Source organism: Mangifera indica, chromosome 18 (assembly GCF_011075055.1).
Source record: "Mangifera indica cultivar Alphonso chromosome 18, CATAS_Mindica_2.1, whole genome shotgun sequence".
NCBI classification, from domain to species: Eukaryota; Viridiplantae; Streptophyta; class Magnoliopsida; order Sapindales; family Anacardiaceae; genus Mangifera; species Mangifera indica.
The window spans coordinates 3,874,773-3,895,744 of NC_058154.1; the positions used below are offsets into that span (position 1 = coordinate 3,874,773).

General features: G+C 34.8%; 3 protein-coding genes and 1 pseudogene across 3 annotated transcripts; 1 reads left to right on the forward strand and 3 right to left on the reverse strand.

The window, feature by feature from the left end:
* The first annotated feature begins 624 nt into the window (after positions 1-624).
* On the forward strand, positions 625-2,878 carry LOC123202196 (lectin-domain containing receptor kinase VI.3-like). The gene has a single exon (XM_044618032.1). The coding sequence runs from the start codon at positions 756-758 to the stop codon at positions 2,796-2,798; it is 2,043 nt and encodes a 680-aa protein (XP_044473967.1). The 5' UTR covers positions 625-755; the 3' UTR covers positions 2,799-2,878.
* Positions 2,879-3,114: 236 nt separating this feature from the next.
* On the reverse strand, positions 3,115-6,819 carry LOC123202195 (importin subunit beta-1-like). The gene is made up of 3 exons (XM_044618031.1): positions 6,654-6,819; positions 3,737-6,171; positions 3,115-3,619 (listed from the first exon to the last, which is right to left on the reverse strand). The coding sequence occupies exons 2-3, from the start codon at positions 6,154-6,156 to the stop codon at positions 3,421-3,423; spliced, it is 2,619 nt and encodes an 872-aa protein (XP_044473966.1). The 5' UTR covers positions 6,157-6,171; positions 6,654-6,819; the 3' UTR covers positions 3,115-3,420.
* Positions 6,820-7,946: 1,127 nt separating this feature from the next.
* On the reverse strand, positions 7,947-8,753 carry LOC123202269. The gene has a single exon (XM_044618095.1). The coding sequence runs from the start codon at positions 8,751-8,753 to the stop codon at positions 7,947-7,949; it is 807 nt and encodes a 268-aa protein (XP_044474030.1).
* A 998-nt stretch (positions 8,754-9,751) lies between these two features.
* Positions 9,752-17,375, reverse strand: LOC123202270 (annotated as a pseudogene).
* Positions 17,376-20,972: the final 3,597 nt, after the last annotated feature.

The window sequence follows — 20,972 nt, forward strand, 5'->3', positions numbered from 1 at the left end:
TAAAAAATGGGTGGGAAATATTCCTTTTCCCTATTTTTTAAATGACGAGGTGATAATTGGAAATTTATTTTTATATTTTTATTATTATTTCATTATTTTTATTTTTATATTTTAAAATTATTATTCTGTGTTGCTGTGATTACTAGGCTCATGTTTGACTTTTCAAAGTGAACTTATAATCCAGGTGGCATCAAATTGAGCTTTTGGGTTGCCATTCTTACCAACAGAAAAATAAATAGTTAAATATTGAATAATTTTTTTATTCGATTTCATTGAATTAAGAAATTGAATCGTTAATTTTTGGTCACAAGACAAATGTCTTTCTAAAAGGCACTTATCCATGGGTTGGTCGGAGTTGAGTCAACTCACTTACAATTTATTCTATCAGAGTAAATTAAACTTGGAATAGAGTTTTACGTGAATAATTCATGAGTTCAATTTATTCATTTCTCTCATAATAATATTCAAGGTCTACTCGAGTCAGCTCTACCAAGATGAAATCCTGCATTCTCTACACGGCAACTCGATGGACGCTCTCTACCGCATGTTCACGGGACTTTAGACTTTCGAATTCTATCACTTTCCGAGTTGCCTTACTCGGTAGCTAGTCATTCCAGAAGGATTAAATGTCAGCTTGTTGCTCTCTCTTGACTGCTGACTTCTTCAATTCTTTCGTCTTCTTTGTTGTGAATCGTCCGCTTATATAATAATCATTCTTCTTTGTTTATACTTATTACTCTTTTCCTCTGATTTCCATGGCGATGGGAGTTCCTAGATTTTTTTGTTTCTTCTTCTTCTTCCTTCTCTTCCCGATTCTTGCTCAATCTCAATCTCAACCCACCAATTTCATCTTTGAAGGGTTTACAGGGCGTGGAAGCGATCTTAGCCTTGACAGTGGTGCAACTATCAAGCCTTCTGGTTTACTCAGACTCACTAACAGATCAACTAATGCTATAGGCCATGCATTCTATGTCAAACCGATAGAAATATTTGACAAAAACTCCTCTTCTTCTTTTTCAGCTGAAAATTCTTATTCTTTCAGCACAACTTTTGTGTTTGAGATAGTTCCTCTAAGTTCAGGCCATGGCGGCTATGGACTTGCCTTTTTGTTGGCTCCCTCTACGCAACTTCCAGGGGCAGATTCCGGACAATACCTTGGAATTTTGAACTCGGGTAATGATGGTAATGAGTCAAACCATATTATCGTGGTTGAGTTTGACACGGTTAACGGGTTTAATGGTGATTTGGAAGAGGATGGAAACCATGTTGGTATCGGCATCAACACAATGAATTCAAACAAAGTAGAACCAGCTTCTTATCATCGAGGTAAAACAGATCAGAAAGAAGACATGAGGTTGGAAGGCAGCGACCCCATCCAAGCTTGGATCGAATATGATGGAGAAGAAAAAGTTCTGAATGTAACTATATGTTATGCAGGGAAGCCAAAACCTGTGAAGCCCCTCATAACTTACTCGGGTTTAATCCTGACTGATTATTTCAAAGAAACCATGTATGTTGGATTCTCTGCGTCTACAGGAGAGTACAGATCGAGCTCTCATTACATTACAGGATGGAGTTTTTCATTAAACGGAGAGGCTCAAAAGCTTAATGTTTCAGCACTTCCAAGAGCACCAAAGGAGAAAGAATCGGCCCCGTATAACGCTCAAACTATTGCTCTTATTTCTTCTTTATGCATTGTGACTCTTTTGCTGTTGGGGACATTGGTATTCTTTTTGTTCTATAAGAGGTCTTCAACGTCTGAGATTCTTGAAGATTGGGAAATAGACTGTCCTCACAGGTTCAGATACAAGGATCTTCATGAAGGAACCAAGGGGTTTAGGGAAAGTGAGCTGATTGGAGTCGGTGGATTTGGTTCAGTTTACAGAGGTGTGTTACCAAGTAATGGAAATGAAGTAGCTGTTAAGAAGATTACTCATAATTCAGTCCAAGGAATGAGGGAATTTGCAGCTGAAATCGAAAGCTTGGGACGTTTAAGGCACAAGAATTTGGTAAATCTCCAAGGTTGGTGTAAGCAGAAGAATGATCTTCTTCTAGTTTATGAGTACATTCCAAATGGAAGCCTTGATTCACTTCTTTTTAAACCCAAGAACGGCTTTGTATTGAGCTGGGAACAGAGATTCAACATTGTTAAAGGTGTTGCAGCAGGGCTGTTATATCTACACGAAGAATGGGAAAAAGTTGTGATTCATCGTGATGTGAAGCCTAGCAATGTGCTAATCGACGCTGAAATGAATGCTCGGTTGGGAGACTTCGGTCTTGCCAGGCTATACGATCATGGAGAAATGTCGCACACTACAAATGTTGTGGGCACAATTGGGTACATTGCCCCCGAATTGACTCGCACAGGCAAGGCCTCGGCTAGTTCTGACGTGTATGCATATGGGATTTTACTTCTTGTGGTAGCAACTGGGCAGAGGCCGATTGGTTCAGGCACATTCCTGTTGATGGAATGGGTAGGGGAATGCCAACAGCTTGGTAGAATTCTTGAAGCTGTGGATCCATTGCTGAATTCAGTTTACGTGGTTAAAGAGATGGAACTTGTTCTGAAATTGGGGCTACTTTGCTCCCATCCGAACCCAGAATTGAGGCCTACCATGAGACAAGTTATGCGGTATCTAAGCGGGGAAGAGCTCCAATGGAGCTCCATTGATTCTCAACAAGGTTATGAATTCAGCTCCAGATATATGGAAATGATTTCTTCTGATACGTACAAAATGTCGCATGCTTCATCTTCCAATGTGGGCTTGTCTTCCAGTTCTATAGAAATTGGCAGATAGTAGTCAGTCCTGCACATTTTTCCTTTTTCCACCTTGTACATTGTTTTGAGAGATAATTGCAGTTTAAAACTATTTGTCCATTAAGAAATTTACATTCAACATCAACTATTTCACTTTTCCTCAGGCCAGTGATTTATAAATATATAAATCATAAGTTTAACTTTAATTTATCTTATCTCGAACTTGAGTCGATAACTCTTGAAATTGTCAAATTTAAGTTTTATATAAATCCAATCGAATCAAACTCGAATCTAACATTACTAACTTGACTCGATTGCAGCAGCCCTAACATAAAGTATGAAAAAAAACATAAAAATTGACTCAATAAACCTCCGATTAGAGGATGCATTAAACTAAAAGAGTTCAACAAGTGGACTGATTTCTCCACCTACCAACCTCGGTCGTTACAAGAGATTAACATGTGAAGATTTAGAACCCTGGAAAAATTCAGAACTGCAGTCCAAAGTAACGTAGATACATAACCAGATGAATTTACCAATTTTTGAGTTTCCTAACATTCGTAAGAATCTTAACCTTGACCAGAAATCTTTGAAAAGAGAATTGCATTAACAAGAAGGTTAAAGAAAGAGATAATTATTTCCATCAGACAGGTTTCATGAGATCATGAAACCATAACACGTCCAATCATCCCTTGGGTCCAACCAGCAGTTTCCTTGATCTGTTCATCCTCGGATTGAAGGCACTCACCCAGAAATTCAGGAAAGAATGCAAAATCTTTAAAAAGTATCTTTGTATTTGGACCAAGTGCGTCTGCAAGATCGCCCAAAACTGCAACTGCAGCTTTAGTAACACTCTCATCCCTGCAAAACATTAGAAAAAGAAACAGACATAAGGACCAAAAGGCAGGACATAAATCAAACAAATAATCAGCATCAGAAGAAACATATAATGAAGCATGGCTGCAGAAGGGATAATACCTCTGTCTATCTCTGAAGACTACTTCTATAAACTGCAAGAGATGTTGAGCATATGGCAGCATCACCTCAGGCTTTGCATTCTTGAATCCTTGCAAAATACCAGAGTATGCTTCAAATATACTACGCCTTAGCTGGTTCCCATAATCGACCATCTCCTCATCGTTGCTGTCCAATTGGGCACAGGCCTTAGCTGCATCCTGCATCATTTGAAGTGTTGAGGGAACATACTTCTCAAAGTGCTCTCCTATTGCAAGAGCAATGTCCCCAAAGCAAGAAAGTATGGGAGGCTTTACAGATCGGTGGAGATGACTACTAGAGAGATCATTCAATAGAAGTGACATGATTCCATCACAATATGGCAAGACCTTATTATCCAAGGCACGGCAGATGTCACCAACTACCCCAACTGTTATAGAACAAACCTGGTATTCCTCAGAATTCTGCAATCCCATTTGTAAATACTGGTAAAAGTCAGGCATATATTTTGCAAATTCTGGTCCAGTAGCATAAGCCAGGGAACCAATTGCAAGCATTGCTTCCTCATGTACTGTAGAACTACGGCAAGCAAACACCCTAAGGAACAAAACCATAATTTGGTCTGCAGCCTGGAGAATGATAGATTTGGTGTCATCTGTGCTGCTGAATTTCTGGATAATAACCTGAAGAACACCGCAGAGAGATGCTTGTAAATCTCCTTGCTTTTCTCTATCATCAGATGATATGATATGAAGCTGCAAAGTCTGATCTAACCTACTCATGATGGCAGGGAGCAGCTCTGCAATGATCTGAGATGTTTCTGAAATATTACAACATCTAACAACTTCATTCAATGTTTCATATGCAGAAAACCTTAGTTTTGAGTCACCTCCATCTGTACGATCAGCAGTCCTCAGAAGTTCAGCAATAATCGTTGTTATGTATGGTGAAACAAGAGAAGAGCTAGATCCAGCATCCTCATATCCCTGGGCAACATAATAGATTGCTCCACAAACCTTCTCAGCTACATTGGGAGCATCCTTAATGCTCTCCAATAGCACTGACAAAACTTGTTGGAGGTTATCAGGGGAAATCACTGAAAAACCATTAGCTGGACAGTGCAGCAACTCAAAAATCCGACTAAGAGTCCAAGCAGTTGTGTCCTTCACTTGATTGTTCTCATCCCTCATTGCATTTAGCAAAAACTCCAAACCAGTCTGAACTAACGGAGCAAGCTTCTCAATGGTAGGACCTTCAAGTATTGAACCAAATGCATATGTAGCTGCTTCACGACAACGCCAATCTGGGTTCATTATGTTGGCCTCCACAAAAGGCATTACAAGAGGCACAATCTCATCTCCTACAGTTCTAGCAACAAGACCTAGACATGTCCCACCAGCCATCGATATATTCCAGATGCTATCATCCTGGTCCTGATCCTCTTCCTGCTTCAACAAAGTTTCAAGCAACATAGGAACTAGAGAAGACCGAGCCTTCTCTATGAAATGGGAATGGGAAGAACTGGAATCCTCACTTTCGGGATTTTCAAACTCTTGAAGCTCTATCTCCTCATCACATATGGAGCTCCAAAACTCAATTGCTTGGAGGGCAACAGCTTCTTCATCTCGTTTCACTGCATTTGATGTTAGCTCAAAGAGTGTCTGCATGTAAGGTTCAAGCACATCATAGTATGTTGATGCTATTGAAACAAGACACTCAAAAGCAGCCTGCCTAATGTCAGTCTCTTTCGACCTAGCTGTCTCACACACCATCTTCATTATGTAAGTCCGCTCCATCTCATTTTGGAAGTTATTATGAGCAAAATCTAGTGCATTATATAAAGCCTTAGTTGCTGCAAGGCGGACTTCAGCACTATGCTCAGCAAGGTTCATGCCTTGGACAACAGCAGTGAGAACAGCATTCACTTCCTCTTGCACAAGATCCTCATGGGATATCTCCTCACAAACATATCCAAGAGTTTCCAGGGTTGCCTGTTTTAGTGATGCAGGACTATCTTGTTGGGTCATAGTGGTAAGCAATGATTGAATAAGTTCTGGCCACAGCTTTTGTGGAATCTCAATTGAAGCAATTTTCGCAATCACTTGAGCAGATGTGTGGCTTGCCTCAGGAACAGGTGAGGAAAGGGTCCTTAGAACCAAATCTTTGATTTGGGATTTACAGGAAATGTCAATCGCCATCCATTGTTTAACAAGAGCTTCCTTTGTACTGACATCTTTTGCATCTAAGGAGTTCTTAAGCACAATACCAGCCAATGTACGTGATTCAGTTGGTTTCCCATTGTTGGCAAGCTCAAATGACAAAGATAACAGAAACCCTGGTAGATTCTGCTGTTGGAGCTGCCTGAGATTATTCTCTGCCTTATTACGAATATTTGCATCTGCTGATTGGGCAGCTAGTAGAAACTGAGTAATCTCCATCGCCATTTTCCAACACCACCACTGCATTTAACATTATAACATTAATAATCAACATAAAAAAAATCAATCAAATATTGCAGTAAAAAAAAAATAAGGTAGACATCTAAAAATTATAAAATCACCACAAAAACCACTCTATTATCAGTATAAATATCGTTATTAAAATAGTAAATTTTAGAGCATTCATCAACTAAATTATGCGTAGAAACACTTTTAAGCACACTAATTCAATAGTTACTCATCATAAAAAGAAAATGATACACAAATCAACCGATAACATTCAAACAATCATAAATTTCAAGCAATATAGGACAACAATCTCATATTAAATATCCTCAAAGAAAGAAACCAAGCAAAAAATCAAATAAAATGACAAACCAAACAGCGTAAAGATGAAAAGATACCGTACAAATACGATCCATGGATTTAAACACGCAGGCTCTAATCAAAACAAAACAAATGCACAGATCTAATCAGCAAACAAAAGAGAATGTAGGAAATACCTGAAATCGACAATAATGAAACTAAACGAGAGTGTAAAGCCACCAATGAAGCAAGCTAGGGTTTCTTCCGCCGTCTCTCTTTGAAGTTTAGGTGAGAGCGAAACGGATTTTGAATAGTACTGCAAGGGCTGAAGATATTTATAATACAAAATTATTTCGAATGTTTAGAAGAAGCGGGACGGGACTCACCTGTTAAAAAGGAAAAAACAGGCCAACCGGTAGGGGCAGCGGGCAGGGGGTTTGGCTGCCCGTGATCACCGACCCCAAAACCCTAGAATTTTCAAATTTCCCACGTGCAAGAACCACAAAGCGTGTGTTATGTCTAGGATATTTAAAAATTTTGGGGTTTCGTTTCTGGATTAGGCTTTGAAGTTTTAAAATGATAGGTCCAATCGTTTTGGGCCAATTGTGTAAAAAGCCTTTGTGTGGTCCTCTTTCAAAAATCTCAAAAAAAAAAAAGTAATAATTTGAGATTAAATCCAATTTGTTGGGATTATTGAAAATATCAAAGGAGAAGAAGAAGAGAAATCACTGAAGAAATGATTTTTAATGTGATAACACTAACATGACAATCAATAGGGTTTGAGTTGAGATAAACAATTATACAAACTTAGATCAAATTCACTTCTTCTTAAAATATATCATATTTTAATTCAAATTTAGGTGCATCATATGCTTATGGGTTCTTAAACAATCATGTAAAAATTAAAATTTATTTTGCTATGTGGCATATATGGATTGGTATGGTAGTTGAACGTTCATCTAAATATAACTCATTTAAGAAATATAATATGAATAACTTTAATATTCGAAAATGCAATGAATCAAATGTCATACAACATTAAAGATAAAGATGATGTTTTTTTTTTACTCGGTAAATAAAAACAATAAAACTATTTATACATACAACAATCTGTTAATATGTTATTGAGTTTTATTTTATTTATAATTTTAAATTATCTAATCACATGATAATAAATTGTTGTTTGTATACAAAATTATATATATTATTTATACACATAATATTACTCAATTAAAAATATAATAACACCAACAACAAGCCTCAAAGGCCCGTAACACCATAAGCTCACCCTCATGAAATGGAGGATAGCATAAGTCATCTAAGGATTGATAACACCATATCATATAAATTGTATAAATTGAAGTCCACTCCTTTAGAAAGCCTATGGAAATTAAACCCTAACTGCATAAAGACTAATTTCCAAAATCATATTTTGGTTATGGCTAAGCTTTGTGCTTACAAAGATGAAATTCATTACCATGATTTCAAATTCATGTACTATAAGATATACATCCAGAATGTTTCTTTACATGATCTCCAAAAGGTCTAACTATGCTACGTTTGTTTTTTACCCTACTTTGAGGTTTCACTTGAACATTTGCAGAATAAACTTGCCTAACGGGGCTTTTTATACCGCAAAGTCTGTGCTTCATTCGCCATGGCAGAAACTTGTCCAGGCCACAACTCTTTCGCAGAGAGTACGAACTTCTCACCGCCTCTGAAACACATGCCTCCGGATTTTTACACACGTACGGTAGTTTCTTGCTCAGGTTTCTCGAAATATTCATAACAGAAGATGCTGCCAACGCTATAGCATCCGGAAGAAACCGCTCGATAATATAACTTGGAGAAATACTGTCATTGTTTTCCACATCGAACCCATCTAATCCGTGACTTTGTTCAGCTTTTTCAGCAATGTCAATGGCCTCTGTTAGTGAGAAAACGTCCATGGCATTGGAGAAAATGTCGTCGTAATCATCGTCGGCATCACCATGACAACCATCGTCCCGATCAAGATCATGTAAATCTTGATTAGAAGAGACCTGTTTGTGTGGATGCAATCTGCCTGGTGGCAATCTTAGACGAGGGGTGTCACTTTCAGGGCTTTTCTGAGAGTCCTTAGGCCTACCTGGAGCCTGTTCCCAACAGAATGGAATACTGTGACCCGCATCTTGCAAATTGGGTTGTGAATTATTTGTGCAGCCACTAGGGCGTCTGATTGATAAGAGTGGCGCATAGAAGTCTAGCATTCTGGGGCATTTCGTTCGGTTCAGAGAGTTTGCCCTTTCTTCTTCCATAGTGGTGCAGAAAGTTAGAAAAGTGGAGTATAGCACTTCAGATTCAGATGAAGGATTGAGGAAATTGGACCAAAGTGGTTGAATGAGATTATAAAAGAAATTAAGAAACAGTTGAAACAATTGGGTTCCTCGTGTTGTTCATTAAGACTAGTATTTCTACTTCAAAATGAACGCACGTGAGACAAGAAAAAGTACCCTATCGTATGTGTTTGAATAAAGGCCACTAGCTGGCTTAACTCTACGTTTGTCAATGCTGATAGAGAGGGGCAGATTCAATTAGGCATAGTTAAGGTCATATCGAGTTCAGATCAAAGTCATAATACTCAAGTTAAGTTTGAATTTATTTGATTTGCTACACATTATTATTAAAACACTATCAACAAGATAAACAATGTCATCGAAAGGTGAATAATGTCGCATCAACAATATCGATCTCAAACTGAACTATCAAATTGAATTTCTGACTCAAAATGAACTTATTGACCTCAACCATGAATTTGATCCTAGCCAACTCGATGAGATCCACCCCTAATGATTGATCACCAGATGAGCCTTCAAGCTTTAGCATTTTCTTTTTTAGATTTTTAACCCTAATGATTTGTTGTATAATTTTTTCTGCCATTTATTTTCATTACTATTTCTATAATTACCCTTTTCTTTGACGACCATTTTGGAGTGTTTTAATGGGGAGTTGAAATGCCATCAATACATAAATTGTCAATAGATCAAATTCATATTCCAGAAAACATATTTACATATTCTTGCTAATCTAACTTTCATTTCTTCCTTCTATAGTGTTTTTTTTTTTTTTTCTCTCTTTCTTATTAAAGATCCAAACTGTGCCTACTCTCTGAAAGACCATCTGCTCAAATTAGCATTAGCCTTGTAATGGAAAAAGAGAGAAAATCAAAGAAATCAAAGAAAAGAGTTGGCAACAAATAAATTGCCCAAATAAAGACATGGAAAAGGCTAGCATGAACTTGAAACTTTCACGTTTTCTATTCATCAAGCCTCTTCTTTGCTTTATTATAGAGTTCAAGCACAAGGTTATGGCTAGGATCAAGACAAAAGGCTGCTTCGCAGTCTCTTTTGGTGGAGATAAAGTCACCCATTGAGTCATGAAATGTAGCTTGCTGAATTAGCAGTTTGGCTTGAATGCTATGATCTTTGAAAGCTCTATCAAAGCTTCAACTTCTTTGTAGTCATCCATTAGAACTAAAGAGACATGCATTATTATGTGTGTTAGTCCAAATTTTATAACCATATAAATGGACATACTAAACAAGTTCAATCATATTATATTTCAATGATGAAAAATATTGCATAAGTTAGGATCCTAAATGTAAGATATGAGATTCCTATGTTAGAAAATATTAGTTTTTAGTGTAGATTCCATAAAACATTGAACTCTCTAATGAGCTTTTGAGGTATGATTTTCCTAAATTTTAGGAGTTTATCTACAGCCCTGTATCTGTATGGGAATGTCCTGGTTAGGTCAATTTGTGTTGCCATACTAAGATCACTCTTTGCCTCATTAGGTCACAGTATTCTGCACGTTTCTCATAACCTATGGCTTTTTTCAGGGCCTTATTTATTAGCTTTGTCACCTCATCTTATGCAACTTTGCATTGACTTTTAAGATGGTATACTTTTGCAAGACTCTCACGAGCTTAAGTATGCTTGATATTGATTGCATTCATGAAGCAATCGACAACAAGATCCAACTTTTCACAGTTTATATAGATATTACCTAAATTATACAAGGCCTGCAAAATGGGAAAATCACATATATAAGAAACCTACATACATGTTTATATAAGGCTGTAGTTTAGACCAAGATAATAGAATCTCTCCAACTTCATACTTGTCCTTTATGAAGGCCATCAAAAGGGCAATTTAGAGCTTCCTCGTAAAGTTTAGTGACATTTATTAAAGATTTTGTATCAGTGTTTAAACTTGATAATGCGTATACTTTTAGGAAAAATGCTTCAAATGATCTCTGAATAAAAATAGATTCCTCAGCTTTCACTAATGCTTCTTCACGATGACCAAAGTCATACAACAACAATTCTTCATAAACAAGCCTCTCATACTCAGAAGTGGAATGATTTCTAGCCAACTGTAAACTATGCATAATAGACTTCTGAAAATTTAGCCTGAAACATTAGAGTACAATAGGGAAACTATTGAATTACCAAGGACAAATTCATGAAGCAAAAACATTACAAGAGATAAAAAGAATGTCAAATGATTTTAACTTCAAACTTTGAAAAAAAAGCACAAGAAATATATTCAGAGACTATCAAGTTTCATGAACATATGTATAAACCATTCAATCGATCGAAGTATTTATAATATCGATTGTTAAAATAATAAACATATGATGTACAACAACCAAACAACCAATATCATCAACAAAGGACCATTTATCATGTAGCTGAATCCAATAATCAACTTGACTCCATTACTGAACCACGGGTTGTAGAGTGCTTACCACGCTGTTATAATGCAATTGCCTGTGAAACATCATGTAATTTGGGTCCAAAGTTAACAGTGTCTAAACATCTTTAAGAGTTCCTTCATAATCCTTGAAGGCAATTAAAATCCAAGCTCGCAATTTAAGGAAGTCAGGAGAGACCTCAAAACCAATTATTTTATTGATTTCTAAGATGGCTTCTTGGAACTTTTTTACTTCCACAAAAAAAAACAACCTAATACTTGCATGGATAAGAAAGATTTGGATCTAATTTAGTTGCAGTTTTCAAATCTATCATCTTCTCTTCTCCAATGCAATACATAGATCATTTTTTATACATCCACCCAACTGAATCATAATCATAAATAAGTGAGTTCATTAGCTTATATGCTGAATACTTGTGCCTAAGCTCGAACTTTGTCCTTTGCCACACCCATTGTAGAATAAATATGACCAGTCTTAATAGCTGTCTGGAACCAATTTTAAGCATCTTTATACTCTTTCCTTTCAAGCATCACAACACCTAATTGATGAAAAGCAAGTTGTTTCTCTCAATTTTCAGTTGCACACTCCGCTAGTCTCTCTAAAAGCGTGTCTCTCTCTATAACAATTTGGCTTAAGAAATAATACAACAAAAATGAAACATGCCCAGCCATAGCCAATTTTTCCCTCACTTTTACATTACAAAAGAATTTTATTGCACCAGGACTGTGCATTGAACAAGGAAGCTCTTTTAAAAGCACCTGCAGGCAATCTCCCACGAGAAGATAGACAATCTCCACCAATCCATATTTAATCAATAACACAACATCTTCTATGTTGCAAACTAGAGACGATGAAAAGAATCACAAGCTGACTTTATCTCATCACAACAAAACCTGTTAACAAAAGAAAGGAGTTCCAAAACAATACGTGGATACCTTTTTATTCTATTAAGTACCTTAATAGCCCTTATTGCCTCTGCTAAAAACCCATTCTTTGAAAAATTTATCTTTTCCCTTATTGACTTTATAAATCCACCATACAACATTGTCTTAAATGGTGTTGACAGTGAGACAAAATTGTCACACACACACACACACATCTAATCTCTTCATCTCCAATACAAAATGACATATCCCCATCTTCATTAGAAGTTGAACACTCCTCGTTTCTCATATAAATATCATCATCGAACTCTAGTTTATGCATAAACAAGGATCATAAATCAACTTAGGATCACATCTAGATACCAAACTAGCATTAGGACATTTAAGTTGTGACAACAAGTTCATCTTCTCTCCTTTCATACCTCAACCACGTAGCCAAAACAATTTTTGTGAAGATATCAACTGCATGTTGTCTAGCTGATTGGAGACTCCTTTGAAATAATTCAAGATTAGACAATCCTTTAAATATTGCACGTTGTTATATATACATCCATGTTTTCTCGAACTAGGGACAACTCTCAATCCTATGATACAAATTAGCAAATGTCTTAACAAAATCAACGGATTTGAGACAAGGTTCATTCTATGGCTCAATAAGATCTATTGTAGGTAATCCATACAGTAGAACTGCCTCTTTTGCAACATTTGGAATTTGGGTTGGAGATTGACAAGTTCAAGTGGATTTTGATCTAAATAAAGTAACTCTCAAATAGTCCTAAAGGTATTGTAGTAACTTATCCCCAACACCACCATTGCCATCACTACCACTACTAATGCAACTTTTGGTGGTGGTGGGATTGATGGCGAACAACTGGGTCCTTTTACAGCCATCTATGAATTTTAAAATACGCATAGTTGTAAATATATTGTTTTGCATCTTTAAAAAGTAAAAAATGCACAAATTTAACGTTACAAATAAAAAACTTGGATTGGAACAACTAAAATACGTATAAATGTAAGATCTTCCTAGTATTATCTTATGACATTCAAACAACATGCACCATTCTGAATGGTTAGGAAAATGAAAAGGGCTACACAACCATGGTGACACAGGCTAAAGAATGCAATATAATTTAGATTTTCTTTTTCAAAAACAAAATAGGAAATCATAATTGTTTGCAAGCAGTTATTTTCCTAATAAAAATGGGAAGAAATGAAGAAAAGAAGGAAAGCAAATGGTTTAAATTGAAGACCAATAAAAGAATATTGAGGTTGAGGTTGAGGTGGCCATTCTTTTTCTTAAATTGGTAAATTCTACATGTTCCTTGTGTGAGTAATATATCTATCTAAAGTAAAACCTCTATTTCTATATTTGAGATTTATTGTTTTCATTCAAAAAAAAAAAAATGAATTAACAATTTAATATTCTGTTCTGATAAAATCTCTCTACCAGTATCTTCCTATTTTTATCTCTCAAGCCATCATTGTCAGACCCTACATCTCTTAGAATTATCAGAGATTAAGAGATCAGAACATTCCTTCCCATGCCGTCTTTAGGTGTGTCTATCACTAGGCCTAATTTAGAGGAATGAAAATCACTAGAGCTAACAAACCGAATGTTTTGTCTTTTTGTGTTATGGGTGACAAGATATTCATCTTAAATCTCTCAAATAGAAATGTTTGGTTACAAATATTAAATGGAAGAGGATATTTTTTTTTTAAGACTACATGGTGGTATTCATTGACCAAATGCATCAATAGGGTATCTGGTGAACACGATAATTTTGAATATGCTTTTCGTAGTATGAAAAAAACTAATATGAAAAATTTGGATCCACACTAGGATGCATAATTCTTTTGCGTTGGGCATTAGACACCTCATAAGACATGCATATAATTTTGGGACATATATGTTACAAACCAATTTCGAACATATCCTAAATGTTCAAGGATAGATAGTACCTTTATCTTTTTTATGTTAATGTTTTTCTATGAGAATGATTAATGATCATGGGCTAAATTTTCAGTAACCAATTAGCTTAGGTCATATGTCGGGTTGAGGTGTTTCTTTAGCATGTATGAAAGTTCAAGGTATTGTTGTTTTAGTCCTATGGGTGTTAAAGTGACAATTAAAATTGATAATAATTGTTAAATTATTATAAAAGATGATACTTGAGTTTGTTATGCTTTGTCCCTATAAGAAAATGAGACAAGATCTGAGTTGTATGTTCCTTTTTACTTGAGCTTCTAAGATTACTATACTATTATATGCTCATTAGTAGATATTTTCAAAAGTAATAAGACATTCATATTTGTAGTATGTTTTGAAGTTGGGTTACATGGTTGTTTTGTCTAAAAGTTTTAGCTCTTCTTGTTATGGACTAAGACAACCTTATGCAAGGATTGGATATATACTTTGTTGCAATAAGTTTATTCCACTGTAGATATGATGAGGATTCTCTTCAAGTTATGTTTGCTCCCGAATGAGGTAGAAGATTCTATGGAACAAATTGGTAAACCTGTAAGTTACAAATGAGTTTACAACTTCAAGAGACAAAATTAAAAGGTATAATGCAACATAACTTGCAAAGGAGTTCACTCAAGAGGAATATATTGATAAAACATTCTCTCTAGTAACTATCAATATAGCACTTGTAAGTATGTTCAATGTTATTTGGGTATTTTGGCTTTACTTGTGAATTAATTATGTTTAATTATTATTATGTGTGAAATTGATAATGCATGACTGTGTGGTAGGGCCATAAGCTTGTGTATTCTTTTTTTGTTTAATGTTTAATAATTAATTAAGTTTGATGACATGTATAACCGTGTATGAGGGTGTGTAAGGATGCATTTTGCAGTAATTTTAGAAACTTCCACTAGTGTATAATGACATGTGTGATGGTGTATGAATAGTTCACAACCTTATATGATGTTATTTATAGAAAATAAAAGAATCTTAAAGCATTTGACTTAGTCATTCATTCTAATTTTCAGAGCTATTACAGAGAGTTTGAGAGGATTTTTGGGTGACTTGGAGACCTTGGATACAGGATTGGCTTTTAAACATTCTTCAATTCAGCGAAGCTTGCTTGTGGATTACTGAGGAAAGGTAAGTAGTGTGATTCTTTGTTCATTTTGTTTTGGATTGATCTAATCTTCATACCTTCAGATTATATGTGCATATGATGGGTAATTAATTATAATCTATTTATGATTAAAGTATAGATTGACCAAGTTGATGCTTAGTTATTGCTTAATTGTAATATGAAGATTCTTGAATTTGATTGGATGTTGATCCTTTTGTATATGGGTAATTGTATACCTAAAATGATTTATGATGGTCTATTGGTGTTGATAAAGGACTGAAACATTGAGTATGTTTGGGTTTGAATGAGTATACTTGTGAAATATAAAATATAGTAAGATTTGATTTTTAGATATGTTTTATGCTATGTTAGCGATGTTAAAAACAATGGTTTGTGGAAATATTGTGAAATAGGAATGTATGGAAGGATTTTGGCCATGAGATATAACTTTTTTGAAATGTGGTAATGATGTTTGATGGTTTGGAAAACGTAGAAAAAACAAAGTTTCAAATTCTGAAAATCTCATGATACATACTCGTGTGTCTCTTAACACACGTTTGTGTACTTTTGGGTGAAATTCCTCCATGTTAGGATAAAGCTACGAGAGTGTTTGAAAATGGACACACATTCATATGGTATAGGGCATATGGTCGTGCACCTTACCCCAAAAATGCACACTCGTGTGCTTGGGTTGCATGGTCATATGGGTTGAGTGATGCACCCCCATGTGTGAAAGATACATACCCATGTATATTTGGAAAAGATTAGGATAAAAGGCATGAGAGGTTAATAAAAAGTATATGAAGTTCCAATATTCGTAAATAGTTTTGGAAATGACTATTTTATCCCTATAAGAGAGGATTATAAGAGAATAAAATATATGACTTTAACAAAGGCTATTGATGATGAAAACCACTATGGGTAAACTTTACTATGTGGATGATGACATGTACCATGACAAGAATGATTCCAAATTGAAAATTGGAAACAATGTATTATGTTTGTTTGAGCTACCAAGTTGTGTACAATTTAATTGTAAAAGCAACATGGCTAGTCTGTGTGACCTCGATACCTTTGAATGATTTTATACTGGCATAGGGCACTTAGGTATCTAGGGTGTTTGTGCACGTATCAATGTTGGGTGTCTTAATATTTGGGATGTTCGCATGATTTTGAAAAACGGATGAGGTCTTATTCCTTTTGTGATATGGTATCAATAACATGAAGCCTACTTGTTGTGTATACAAGGTACACCTTATGAATGACATCTAGGTGTCACATACTTTCACTAAGCATTCGAGATGCTAATATAGATCATTTGACATTAGTCATCTGGGATGACACCACCACTAAGAATTAGGCACTAGGCACCATGATATTTGGATGGATATCTAAGATGTTGGAAAAGAACATCTGTGGTACTATAGACAGATTAATAAAGGTCACATTACTTTATGAATTATTGTATATGTATATTTTTGGGTGACGTGAGATCACCTACTTATTGAGAGTGTTTCACTCATATGTTATCTTATAGTTTTACAAGTAGAGTTATGAAACAGCGAGACAGTAGCAGGGAAGCTAACGGGTTAGCTCGTGGTCGTGCATAAAGGTAGGGGTATTTTTGTTGTTTCTACATATTGGACATTTTGATGTATTTTGAGTTTATTTTCACCCCTTGATGCATAATTATTATTATGATTCGATTTTAAATGCTTCTATCTTTAGTTAATGAATAATAAATGCACTTTTGGGATTTTGGGTATTTATTAATATATCATGCATGTTTTGGTTGAATTTTTTATATAAGAAATTTTAAGTTAACACGTCTCTTCAGGTGCATCTTCCATGTAGAGGTATGTATATAGAGAAGGATGTTATAATCAATGACTCATTTAAGGTCATGATGACATGATAACTCATTTGATTAAAGCTTTACCAATTAGTTGTAAAAATTGTCTTTCTGAATGAAAGTCATAATAAAGAAGTCTATTTGGTGTAGTTAGATTGGTTTGAAGCATAAAGAAAGAAACTTCTAGACTACAGACTAAAGAAGTCTATTTATGGTTAAACAAAACTTGTTAACAATGGTATGTTATATTCAACAATGTTATAAACTTTACATAACTTCATAAAGAACAAATTGAACATGTGTATATGAAATCAATGGGAGTACATGTGTCTTCATTAAATGGTTTTATATGTTGGTAGCATTTGCACCAATTTGTTATTAAAACCAAACTAGTTCTTTTTCCTAACTTTGATGTTATTGGGTTTGGGTCCACCCATGATGGGTCGACCTGATCTAATTTACTTAACTGTCAAAGTGCAATTGTTGGATGACCGTTGGATTGTTATTTAAATGTCCAAACCACCTCCATAACAGGAGTAGATTATGCATTTTATTTTTTACAAAAAAAAATTTCTTCTTCTTCTCCTTGGAAAAAACTAAAACACAGAGAAATCATGTCTTTCAAAAGAAATATAGTATATGGGCAAATAGAGTTGTGGAAATAACTTATGTCAATGTCTTGTAGCATATTCAAATCATTCAAAAACTAGAATGTAGAACTAAGTATGCATTTTTCAGTTTACATAATATTACAAAATATGAATTTAATATGTTTAATTGTTTCCAACATTGGTATTAAAGCCTACTTTGTGTAAATGTCATGTTTTCTATAATTAAATTATGTATTCTATGAACATTATAATCTGGATTTTGATTTTATCATTGAAATTTTGATTAAAATTCAGATTTTGCGTATGAATTGAATTCAGCCAAATTGAATGAAAATGAATATTAAAATGAAGCCTAGAAGTCTTTTACATGTGTTGAATTAAAAATCGCTTGAAAATGATGCTAGAATCAATGGATTTAGAGCAAAAAATAATGACCCACGACATGACTTTCATGCCATCGTTTCATCATAAGTTGGTACAAAAAGACTCGTCGTCGAATGAGCTTCAAAAGCCCTATGGTATTGTCATCGAAATATAGCCAATTGAATGACCAAGAATCTAGGGTTCTTCGTTAAGTAAGGTTGCAATTGGGTTGGAAAAATTTGATTGCATGACCCATTTGGTCAACGGGTTACTCAAACTCATTAGTCAACAAGTTAACATAAGGTCAATTAGGTTGGGCTTGAACTGGTCAATGCCTACCTAGGTTAGCTGACTAGTCAATGGTCAAAGTTTGACTGGTTATTAGTCAAACTTTGGCTAATCACTAGTCAACAATATCGATCAACATAGGTCAACGATTAATGCCAGTCCTCCACTGCATGAAGCACATGGTAGTGCGTATGGTTCACTCCTGATATGTGAAAATGCATGCATGTATTGTTTCAATGTGTGAAAGTGCATAGGACTATCTTTTGGAGTGTGGCAATGTGTGAGATACTTTTTTTGATGTGTTTAGGTACATGAAACCCATTTTTCGACATGTGACAACTATGTGATGCTCGGATCTGCATATGGAATGGGTTTTATGTATTCCACGATATGTAAAGACATTTAATATATCATTCCAACTCCTAAAAGTACATATAAGTGTTTCAAAACACATATTTCTAATTCATACAAGTTTGTTGACTAGAGACTATCTCATTAAGTATACGATATGATTATCTGATAATCTAATTGTGCACGTTAAGAATATATATATTCAATAAAGATTTAGACTTAAAAGACAAGTTGTACTTTCTTAATTGGAAAAGAGATTACATATAGACTAATCATATTCATGCATAATCATTAGCCCCATAATGAATGATCTTATTTGGACAAGAATACGAAAATTTTTAGAACTGAGTGGATACATTATAGCTTGCTATAGAGTGACACATAGTAGTGTATCTGAGAAAATCCACCACTTTGACATTATTCCCAAAATTGATGAAATACGAGACATTTGACCTATCGCAAATGATATAGAGACCTTACTATGGATAAAGTACCTTTAATAATGATATGAGTTGATAAAATGGTTCTAATCATAATATATGATACATTTGTTATATTATTTATATTTTATATATGTTAAATGTGAGAATTATGAAATTTATAGAATTTAGTGAAATTCTCATTCAGAATTAATATTGGTATAATTAGATTGAATTTTAAAATATCAAGCATTTGAGTCATAGAAGATAATTGGGAACATAGTAAACTTTTGATTTTGTACCTTATGTGAGATATATTAAATTTTAATACGTAATTGCAACGATTGATGTGTATTTAGTTGTATTGATTGACTTGTGTATGATATATGTCTTTGTGATCTAGTTAAGAATAACATCTTTAGACTTGATGGCTAATATGAATGAGAATGTGTAACATCCCCCTCTAGAAGTACTACCCACTAGAGGAGAAATGTTACGAATTAATATCCGGAGTGTCTATATTTTTTTTTCTTTTAAAATACTTTAACATGAATGCATCACTAAAAGTGTTTAAAAATTATTTTAAGAAAACTGAAAATTTGGAAGCGAACAAAAGATGTATATACTCATGTGAAAACTTATCTGAAAGCATCTTAAAATGTGGAGCAATCATATACAACTATACCATCATCTCAAAAAGTCAAGAATCAACAAGAACATGTGACTATATGCATGTAATATAAACTAGAGATAACCTGCTCCAGTCGGATCTATCTACGCTGACCTGACCCTGCCTCGTAGCTACCTTGATCACCTGTACCTACAATTATGAAAGAAAAGGAAGTGAGAGATAAGAACACATAGTAAGGGGAAAGAATCAATTAAACTATCTCATTTCCTATTCTAACTCACTCTCGGGACTCAACCTCACATCATAACCTCTATAAGAGATTGAGGGGATAATCTAGTTCATTCTTTACTATTCGGGTCATACTTTGTCCCATCTGGTGTCTATTTGATACTTTCTGAAAGCTAACTATAGAGATGTGACACTTTTCTAAGCTCGAGCTCTCTTTCTTTCTTTCATTACACTATTTCTGAATCTGGATTGAGCTCTACTGTGAACGGACCCTACTGGGGGTCTATGTCTTACTACGGACGTGTCCTACTGCGGACGTGCCCTACTACAGGTGGTGTAGTGTAAAGTGGCATCTCATAGTTTATAACATGCATGCAGGTCTTATATCTTACTAATTTTGCTTCCATCTAAATTTATTCATAACTCACCAGACATTACTCCTAGGACAACCCGTGAATCATGAGCTCCAAATTCCTTTTCTTGCTTTTCTTTCTTTTCTTCTTCTTTTCTTTTTCTCTCCTTTCTTTCCTTTCCTTCCTTTCTTTTCTTTCTTTTCCTTTCCAAAATTGTGAAATACTGTTCACAACCATGTTCATTTGACAGGGCAGCTTTCTTTTTTATACAATTTCATAGTCCAAACTATTTCTAATTCATACAAGCTATATATCGTTAAAAAGAGTATTCAAAGAGCTTTCCAACAAACTATAATCGTACTCATAATTTATTAGATAAGATAGTCAAAATGTGAGATGAAATTAGTGGCAAAAACTGCCTTCTCTGTTTATTTGGTAAAACAGTCCTTATGGTTCATACAATATTTGACAGTCCAAATTATCTCTAATTCATACAAGCTATGTATCATTGGAAATAGGATTCAAAGAGCTTTCCAACAAGATATAATAGCACTTATAATTCATTAGATAAGATAGTCAAAACGTGAGATGAAATCAATGGCAAAAACTGCCTTCTCTGTTTATTTGGTAAAACAGTCCTTATGGTTCATACAATATTTAGCAGTCCAAATGATCTCTAATTCATACAA